Source organism: Lasioglossum baleicum, unplaced genomic scaffold, assembly GCF_051020765.1.
Source record: "Lasioglossum baleicum unplaced genomic scaffold, iyLasBale1 scaffold0021, whole genome shotgun sequence".
Classification (NCBI taxonomy): Eukaryota; Metazoa; Arthropoda; class Insecta; order Hymenoptera; family Halictidae; genus Lasioglossum; species Lasioglossum baleicum.
In genome coordinates, this window is record NW_027469081.1 from 149,629 (window position 1) to 160,281 (window position 10,653).

At 35.8% G+C, this 10,653-nt stretch overlaps 1 protein-coding gene and 1 long non-coding RNA gene across 2 annotated transcripts; one reads left to right on the plus strand and one right to left on the minus strand.

Annotated features, from left to right (window-relative positions):
• Positions 1-713: 713 nt before the first annotated feature.
• LOC143219255 (uncharacterized) lies at positions 714-5,226 on the minus strand. The gene is made up of 9 exons (XM_076445258.1): positions 5,212-5,226; positions 4,185-4,284; positions 3,538-3,777; positions 2,483-2,683; positions 2,298-2,387; positions 2,156-2,218; positions 1,774-2,078; positions 1,559-1,688; positions 714-829 (listed from the first exon to the last, which is right to left on the minus strand). Exons 1-9 carry the CDS (start codon positions 5,224-5,226, stop codon positions 714-716), a joined length of 1,260 nt encoding a protein of 419 aa, XP_076301373.1.
• Positions 5,227-7,429: 2,203 nt separating this feature from the next.
• On the plus strand, positions 7,430-9,854 carry LOC143219128 (uncharacterized). Its single transcript, XR_013011245.1, has 2 exons — positions 7,430-7,603; positions 7,695-9,854. It is a non-coding gene; the product is annotated as an uncharacterized LOC143219128 (long non-coding RNA).
• Positions 9,855-10,653: the final 799 nt, after the last annotated feature.

A 10,653-nucleotide genomic window follows, 5' to 3' on the forward strand; every position in this document is an offset into this window, starting at 1 on the left:
TATGTACGACGTTCACTTAAGTAATCTACAGAACAAAAGTATAGTTTTAAAAATTATGTTTTGTTCATATTGGTAACAAATGTTAACGTACCCAGATAACACAGAGACATCTTGAAGACGTCTTAAATGCGTATGCTGTCGGACATTCAAGGTATCTTACGGACGTCTTGAATGTCCTCCGAACGTATTCCGAACGGCCTACGAAAGTCTTCTCAACGGCTTTGTTACTAAACCGTACGTTCTAAAAACGTCCCAAAAATATCCATTAAACGTCTAAAAAACGTCTAATCGACATTCTTGGAATGTTTTTAAAACGTACGGTATTGTAACACAGACCGTTGAGAAAACTTTCGTAGGCCGTTTGGAATACGTTTTTAGATGTCTAATGGACATTCTTGGGATGTTTTTAAAACGTAAGGTATATGTAACACAAGCCGTTGAGAAAACTTTCATAGGCCGTTTGGAATACGTTCGTAGGACATTCAAGATATCTTGCAGGTCCAAAAATATTAATTAAATATAATTAATATATATACATATATATATATTTGATTGGTCATGTGAAAAAAAGAGACTGGAAGGGTCCCAGTCCCTTTTCGCATGACCAATATCATATATATATATATATACATATATATACACAGGACATTTAATTATAGGAAATATATATGTGGTTTATTAACAATGAAAACTATTATAAATAACAATAAAATCTAAAGGTTTTTATTTAATCTGGCCGCAATTCTGTCCGCCGCCCTTTTGAGCCACATTTGTATGGCAATCTCGGCTTCTCGTCTTGTTGCACAGACGCGTACCTTTTCTGCAGCACCTTGAATAAAATTTCTTATTCTGTTAATTTGTACATGAATCATCACTTTTATAATAACACTAAAATAAGGGCGATACTTACATATTACGAGGTTGGCGATATTTCCCCGACAGCACAGTCTGCCCGAGCCCACCGCCGGACCCAGCTAGCCGAGCCCCAGCCCGACACGTTACGGGCTAACGCAATGCTTGGCTCAGCGTTGAGACCAAATCAGGACGATTTAGCCTGGCCCCTGTGCACAAAAGGGCGCGATTTTCACCTGCCGGGGGCTCGAGCCCAGAGCCTGACGGCCGGGCTGGGATTCAGCCTGTTTTTGAGAGGGCAGCACGGTATCACACTAATGTGGCCAATCAGTGCTTCGATTGGGCCCAACTTTTCTCGCGCATGCGCGACACAGGGCGGGTCGCATCAATGTGGCAGTACTTTGCAAATGCGTAGCAGTCTCCTTTGTTACCGACAAAAGTATAATAAGTTAATAAATAAGACCTTTGAGGGCGATTGCTGCCTAGATTGACCTTTATTTGGCGTTTTTGACTACTGAAAAAACCCGTGTTTGTATTATCACGCAATGAGAACGCGAATCCCGCACCCTTGCAATCTTGCAAATCGGCTGAATCCTAGCCCGGCCGGCAGGCCCTGGGCTCGAGCCCTCGGCAGGCGGAAAACGCGCCCTTTTGTGCACAGGGGCCAGGCTGAAACCGAGCCGGTGTGCCGTCGGGGTTAATGTACTAAAGGGCTTCTTCCCCTTTCTGCCCAACCAGCTATATGTCAACGCCAAATTATTCGTAATTAGCGTCGACAGAACTCTTTTTACAAATTGGTAAACGTTCTCGCCGCCAATTTTGTATAATTCCTGAACCTAAATTAAGAAGTTATTAATATTACATTCTGTTAACTATATCAAAATGAAAGATCAATTTCAGGTATCAATAAATTTTACTTACGCCATCTTGAAATTGTTCGCCGCTATTTAAGATATTCTCAAAAGTAGAGAACTCCTCGTCCGTGTTGAGCGGAAACTTTAGCGGCGAAAATCTCTGTAAAAATGGGACCCTCTCTCTATGGTCTTCTCCAGCGGCTATCTTGTTCCCCGCTTCTTTTAATTGACGCACTTCTTCTTTTAAATCCTTTACCTCTTGAAGTACATCGGTGAGGAGAGCTCTGAAGAGATGCCCTTGTTGTTCTATGTTCTTCATAGATTGTAGTAATGTCTCCAGGCCCTCCTTACTGTGTCCAGCTTCTTGGTTTCCTATTAATTGTTTATTACAAATTATATTTGTTAAAGTAAATTTACTTATTATCTCTAAAACATTTTCCTTAACTTACGAACAATAGATTGCTCCGCCATATCCAGCGACTCCTCGTTGTCGGCATGCGAATAATGTGAGTCTGAAAATAAAATATATTTTGATTAAAAACATTTACTAATTACAGAAAGTGAATCATGTATAACTATCGACATCCTCACTGATGGCCTCATGGTGTTGTTGCCTCCTCCTCTCTCCCCCTATATTTGCCAATAACGATGGGGATCCGACATCCTCGTTGATGGCAGTGACTGAAAATGAAATATATTTTCATGAAAAAAGATTTACTAATTACAGTAATATTTAATGTTTAATATGTAGGGTGCTTTTGTTTGTATTTACATACCAATCTTACTGTTAGTCCTCTGTCTTGGGGGAGAAGGAAGGACAGAGAGAGTACAATCAGACGACGATTCGTCGTCATTGTTGAACCGTGGTGGTCGCGAAATTCTCCTCTTTTTCAGGGCACCCGTCTGGTCAATCTCTGACTGGAGGTCGCTGGTATCTTCAGCCGCCTTCGCCTTCCTCCTCGCTTTCGCGTAATCGTCTAAAAGCATTGTATAATTATTATTTTAATTGTGTACATGTACGGCAGGTACGTCAAACACGCAGCCCGTCGACAAGTAGTTTGGGGCCCGACCAAAAACTTTGACACTGATGATGACAATTTATATATGTTCTCCGCTCCAAATTCACCCTTCTGCAAGTGAATTTCACCTTTCTGTAAATCAATTTCACCCTTTTACAAATCAATTGCACCCTTCTGCAAATCAATTTTATCCATTTAAGAATATTTAAAATTAATTATTTATTTATTTCGATTAAATTATATATTTATTTAGACACACGTGTATTCACGTACGTCAACTGTGTCATTACTCTGCGAGGGAAGACTCAATCTCTATCTCTATATATCTCTATATCTATATTTCTATCTCTATCTCTATTTATAATAAAATCGTGTCTGTCTGTCTGTATGTATGTACTTATGTATGTTTGTAACGGCATCACTTGAGAACGGCTCAATGTAGAAAGCTGGGGCTTGAACCATTAGACGCGGCGTTTCTTCGGGAAGGTTTAGGAACAAACCGCATTCAAAAAAGTCTATTGGTTCAAAAGTTGTGACGTTATTAGTGAAAAAAGTCAACTTTTTCGCTCTCTTTTGGGCACGTTTCTGCTTATAACTTTTGATCAAATGGACTTTTTCGAATGCGGTTTGCTCTAATACCTTCTCGAAGATACGCCGCGTCTAACGTTTCAAACCGAAGCTTTTTACGTTCTACCGTTCTCAATTGATGCTGTCACAAACAGCCCAAATACGACTTCTTCGCACACTATTGGGCACGTTTCTGCTCAAGATGAACAGATGTACGGTGTACACATATAACTATTTCAATTTACCGAAATTGCTATGGTTAAAAAGTTTCACTGAAAAGTGATCCCACGTTGTTCGAGGTGTTTCCGTGTTTTTTATTGCATTAAGCAATTTTGACTTCTTTAGCGGTGGCCAGTAACACTTATGGCCTTCTAGCCAGTTACTTGGCACCGCTTCCACAGTTCCATCCTTGACAAACTGAACAACAGTCCATGTTCTCCTGCTGTCTTTCAAATAGTGTGCCGCCTCCATTGTATGTGTATTACCTAAGAATTGTAAAGTTCGGTAAAATTTAGAGACGAATTTAAACAAATAATTACGATATAAATACAATTAATTAAAGAGAGGAATTAAATAAAGGATCTTGCATCAACCATCTAACAAAACACACGTCTTTTCTCTTCGATCCCTCACCACATCCCTTTATCTTCCGTTTACTGCAATTTTCGGTAACGGAACAGGCACAGATAAAAAATTTAAAATCGTGATCTTTACTTTTTCAAAAAACAATTATTTGTACATTAGCTAGTAAAGTAATCCTTCTAACGTCTCAAAAAAACTCAAGCTGTTGGGTCGAATTTTGAAAAAGTTATTCGGTTTTAGAAGGTGTACGAATGCTTTGTACACCCACTGTGTAAATATATATTTATATATGTACACTGTATATACTTACGCGCAACTTCGGCCCACAGCAACAGCAACAGCGGCAGCAATCGCAAAGCAATATCTTCAGCAACAGCAACAGCTTCCAGCAGCAACCGGAGAAATTGTATCTTTAAAAAAATGTACGAAAATTAATGAAAGTTTTAGTAGAGATCACGGTTTAGAACGTGTACTAAAATACACGTGTAAATACACGTGGTACGTGAACCGTGTACATAGTACGAATTTAAGGATCCGTGAAAACGTGTACACGGATCTGTCTGCACGGATCCTTAAATTCGTACTATGTACACGATTCACGTACCACGTGTATTTATATAGACGAGAATTGGGGATCTCTAAGTTTTATCAATGAAACAAACGTAGTAGAAGGGCATAAGCAAAAACACTAACTCGAACAAATAACACCAATGCTAATACTCACTGTTAGATTATGGGTATGTATATAAGTAAAAACCACACTGTTTAAAATGATTTCTGGAGAATACTGGAGGCGCGTCTTTATACTTCGATGGAAACGCAGGAATGACGAACGCTCAGATCAGAAACAAAAGAGCAACAATCCTATATGAACAACTGAGGATCGAGGGTCCCATGCCGCGGAAAATATATGCTATACGTGCTGTTGCTCTTCTGTTTTTGATCTGAGCGTTTGCCATTCCTGCGTTTCTATCGAAGTATAAAGACGCGCCTCCAGTGTTCTCCAGAAATCATTTTACACAGTGTGGTGTTTACTTATATACATACCCATAATCTAACAGTGAGTATTAGCATTGGTGTTATTTGTTCGAGTTAGTGTTTTTGCTTATGCTCTGCTTCTACTACATATTGTTTAATAGCTAAAGTTTTTATTAATTTTCGTAAATTTTTTTAAGGATTCAGTTTTTCCGGTTGCTGCTGGAAGTTGTTGCTGTTGCTGTTGCGCTTACTGTTGCTGTTGCTGTTGCGTAACATCTTACTTCGTCACACTATTATTGACAAAATGACAGCAAAACGGAAAATGCAGAAATATTATATGCGTGCTAAGAGGTTCTCACTTGCTTCGAATCCATCTTTACATCAGGGAACCTCTACCTCCACCTCTAATTTCGTTTATTCAGATTTTGTTAATAATATTGATAGTGAAGTTTTCGTAGAAAACATTCAACCTGAAATACCGAATTCCAGTAACAATTCCGCAGAAAGTCTTGCAAATGAAAGTTTTAATGTTCTGCTAGCAGAGTGGGCTATAAAGCGCAATATATCTCATTGTGCAATTAACGATCTGCTTTCTCTTTTAAAAATGCCAATTACGAATAATTTACCTTCAGATGCTAGGACTCTTTTAAGGACCTGTAGAAATGTAGAAACAAAACAGGTAGACCCGGGAGAATATTATCACTTTGGTTTACAAAATACAATATTGAATTTAATTGAAAATGTAGACATTTCTTCAATCGACAACAACATTATTCCAGTCAACATTAATGTAGATGGTTTACCATTGGCTAAAAGTTCTAAAAGTCAGGTTTATCCCATTCTGTGTAGCATTGCGGGTGATAAAAATGTTGGTATGGTTGGTATATACCATGGTAACGATAAGCCTGCAGATCCCAACCTTTTCTTAAGTGATTTTGTCCAGGATACAGTGCAAATAGCCAACAACGGATTTTTAATTAAGGGGAAATTGTATTATTTGGAAATTAAAAATTTCATATGCGATGCTGTTGCCAAGGCACAAATTAAATGTATAAAAGGTCATACGGGATACTTTTCGTGCACTAAGTGCAAGGCTGAAGGAGCTTTAAAACAAAGTAGAATGTGTTTCCCTGATGTAAAGGATATCCGTTTGAGAACAGACGCTGAGTTCAGATCGCAAAGTCAGATAGAGCATCATGCTGGCTCATCAATTTTAATGAATATCCCGGGAATTAATATGGTCGATTCATTCCCTTTGGACTATATGCATCTAGTTTGCTTGGGTGTTACGAGGAAATTAGTTGTTAATTTGTGGTGTTGTGGTGAACCTAAGACAAAAATATCAAATTTAAAAATTTCAAATATTTCAAATGCACTTATTCAGCAGACCAAAAATATTCCGGCAGAATTTAATAGAAAACCTCGCACCTTGGCCGAGGTGAAAAGATGGAAAGCAACCGAATTTCGTCAATTTCTATTTTACACCGGCCCAATAGTTTTATTAGGTAATATCAGTACAAGTAGATATTTTAATTTTCTCACTTTGCATGCAGCAATGACCATATTATCAACATCCAGACATTTTAATCTCATTGATTACGCGTCAGAATTAATGACATACTTTGTCACTTGTTTTAAAGAGCTGTACGGTGAAAAACACATCACGCATAATGTCCATAATCTTCTGCACATAACACAGGACGTTAGGATTAATGGACCGGTAGATAATTTTAGCGCTTTCCAATTTGAAAATTTTTTGCAAACAATATTACACTGTATCAGAAAAAACGATAAACCATTACAACAAATAGTTAAACGATACACCGAAAAATGTAATCTTGCTGCAGGAAAAGTGAAAAATATTAAATATCCAATTTTTGAGAAGCAACATTCAGAAGGTCCGTTAATAGGAGATTATGAAGTATCCAAACAGTATAAAATAATTATTTACAGTAATTTCATATTAAAAATTACTGAGCCTGACAACTGCTGCTGCCTAAACGACGGTAGCATAATTCTCTTAAAGAATGTCATAATCGCAAATAACGTATGTCAAGCAGTTGCTAGAAAGTTTTCGATTTTAAAAGATTTTTATGAGAGGCCGTGCAAATCTTCACAATTGGGCATTTTTCTAGTAGAACAGTATAACTTGGGGCCCTTACAAATTTTCAATATTAAAGATATAGCCTACAAGTGTGTAAAACTAGAAATCGACGAAAAATTTGTAATTTTCCCATTACTCCATTCGAATTGCTAAAAATTCTACATTTGTTCAATTAATTTGATCAATTTCAATTTAAACAATTTCATTGTATGTATAAACCGAGAATGCCACACAGTACAACATATTATTCTGTACCATATAGATCGATAGAGTATCAAATTCTGAGTATAAAAGTGTTGACCTTCATATGTCCTAAACCTAATAGTTAACGCGACACAGCACGTAATGGTCGCAGCATCCTGTAAAGCTCTTCGAAAACAGCACTTTCGGTAAGTTATAATTATTATACGCCATAAATGTACAATTGAAATAATAACTGTTTAATGTTTCTAGACGATTACATGAAGGCCAGGAGTAAGGCCCGAAAAGCGGAGGACACAATAAGCGTCTGCTGTGGGAGGTAGAACGACCTCGACGGAAAAGGTCAAGCACGACATCGTTCAGCATGGACGTCAACGTCGACTCGCCCGAGGAGGAAACTATTCTCAGAACTCCTCCATACATAAATATAAGACAGAGGAACATGGGTATGTAAATCCAAAATAAGGAAGCACTGATCTATATAAACCATTATTCTGTAATTTGTGTCTTTTCAATCAAAATATATTTTATTTTCAGTCACTCATCACCACGGCAACGGCGAGGAGTCGCTGCAGGGTGAAAGCAGCACTACATAATAAGCCACTTCAACTTCAACTTTAACTTTCATTGTCTCATAAATGCGAGTACATCATTAGGACAGCATTAGTGTGTCAGAGTTTGGCCAATCTAATCCGAATGTGTTTCCGTCTACTCGTGACGATCAAACTACCCGAGTAGTTAAACGTCTCAAGAATAGCGCTTCAATATTTTTTTTTCTATTTGTACACCCGTAAAGTAGCGTAAACTCTTCATTGAAAGTCGAGAGATTTCAAGGAGCACTTTGCGTTCTTAAACAGTCTCTGTAGAACAGCGTTTGTTTATTGGCGATTCTCAAGTGTTTTAAGGAAAATTATGTAAATTCGTTCAGATTTAATTTTACTATCATCTAAATTAATATACAGTTATTAATATTTGAACATTTCCAATCATTCTGTAAGTTTTTTTACGATTACAAAACTTTATTGACGATTTTGTCAAGTATCCCAACCAGCACAGATACAGATCAAAGATAGCAGAAAGATGTCTGCCGCTAGACATTCAAATGTCTGAAAGATGTCTGCGAATGTCTCCGGAAAGTCTCTACAAGGGCTCCGGAAGGTCGTTTGTTACAAAGTTGCCTGTCTTAAAGTGGTCTTGAGAATGACTGTTAGTCGTGTTTCAGGCATTGTAGAGACATGTTCCACGACTCTGTCGGGCATCTTTTAGGCGACTTTCAGAAGTCTCTTGAGCTTGTTAGAGAGACGTATTTATGCGAAAAGGGAGTGGGAGGGAAAAATCAATTTACGATAATAGTTTAAAGTAAACGAACAAATAGTTTATTATAATAATATATGTACTATTTATAAAATAAAAATATATATAAAATAATATATATAAAACATTAAAATTAATATATTAAATTCTAATATATATTAGAAATAAAGTATTAAAATTAAAATACAATATCACGCACTTAAAACATTAAAATTAATATACTTAAATTAAAATATAAAAATTGAAATGAAATATACAGTTGAAACATCAGAATCAGTATACAGGGTGGTCCACGCAACTTGCACACCAATAAATAACTTCCAAAGTATGCGTAAAATAAAATACTACATTCAGAATAAAATATCACGCACTTAAAACATTAGAATTAATATATTAGAAATAAAGTATTAAAATTAAAATACAATATCACGCACTTAAAACATTAAAATTAATACACTTAAATTAAAATATAAAAATTGAAATAAAATATACAGTTGAAACATCAGAATCAGTATACAGGGTGGTCCACGCAACTTGCACACCAATAAATAACTTCCAAAGTATGCGTAAAATAAAATACTACATTCAGAATAAAATATCACGCACTTAAAACATTAGAATTAATATATTAGAAATAAAGTATTAAAATTAAAATACAATATCACGCACTTAAAACATTAAAATTAATACACTTAAATTAAAATATAAAAATTGAATAAAATATACAGTTGAAACATCAGAATCAGTATACAGGGTGGTCCACGCAACTTGCACACCTATAATAACTTCCAAAGTATGCGTTGCACGAAAAAGTTTTGTATACAGAAGTTGCATGGTCTGAAGGGGTACATTATGTAGTGTATTATTTTTTTACAGGTGGACGCGTAAAGGACATGTGAAGGTCAACTTAATTTTTTTAAATGGAATGAGGTATTTTTTAATACATCAATGATGCAGCTGGACCTATGTATGTCGAAAAGTTAATAGTTCAGGAGATATTTCAATTTAAATAACTCTAAAATACCATTACTGTCGTACTACGACGTTACATAAGTAAGTAAACATTAACGTCTTAGTACGACAGTAATGGTATTTTAGAGTTATTTAAATTGAAATATCCCCTGAACTACTAATTTTTCGACATACATAGGTTAGTACTTTTTTATAATGAATGTCCAGCTGCATAATTGATGTATTAAAAAATACCTCATTCCATTTAAAAAAATTAAGTTGACCTTCACATGTCCTTTACGCGTCCATCTACAAAAAAGCTACTAACATCTGATTAATGCTTATTCAGGGGGCCTGTTTCTGGCGCCTCACCCTGTATACTAAAATTAAAAAATATAAAAATTAAAATAAAATATAAAAGTGAAAATAAAATATTACTGATAATGTCTGTGGTTGTAAGGAAAAACGCCGCATGTCACAATTTCAAAAATTCGAGTTTATGCATTCATTGAGCTTTAGACTTTAGAGTATAGGATTTACAGTAGCGGACAAAAGTTTAAGACCGCTCTAAAGAAGACGATAACTTTTTTAATATTGTACTATACGATTTGAACTTTTTTTGGGAAGCTAGAGCAATTAGTTTACTAAAGGATGTGAAAAGAAATTTTTTCAAAAATTGCAGTTGATCGGAATCGTTGAAAAAATACTAAAAGTTGATTTTTTAATTATTTTATGTGGGCCTATATTGAAAATTTAAAAAACACGTTTTGTGTAGATCTGTGTCAATCAAACATATCCTGAAAATTTCGTAAAAATCGGTCGACGTTGCAATGAGCTACAAACGTTTAAAGATGGTAGAAATTGCAGATTTTCACGATTTATTGCCGAAAATCTGCAATTTTTACCATCTTTAAACGTTTGTAGCTCATTGCAACGTCGACCGATTTTGACGAAATTTTCAGGATATGTTTAAATAAACAATCAACTTTTAGTATTTTTTCAACAATTCCGATCAATTGCAATTTTTGAAAAAATTTCTTTTCGCGTCCTTTAGTAAACTAATTGCTCTAGTTTCCCAAAAAAGTTCAAATCGTATAGTAAAATATTAAAAAAGTTATCGTCTTCTTTAGAGCGGTCTTACACTTTTGTCCGCTACTGTACATATTTACCAGAAAAAAAGTCATGGAAACACGTTTGGAAGGCTCAGACAACAATGCAATTTAACCAACCT

Coding starts and splice junctions, on each gene's coding strand:
- LOC143219255 (XM_076445258.1), bottom strand. Junction 1,689..1,773: donor GCGAACAATTTCAAGATGGC/GTAAGTAAAATT, acceptor TTCTTAATTTAG/GTTCAGGAATTATACAAAAT. Junction 830..1,558: donor AAAGGGGAAGAAGCCCTTTA/GTACATTAACCC, acceptor ATTTTATTCAAG/GTGCTGCAGAAAAGGTACGC.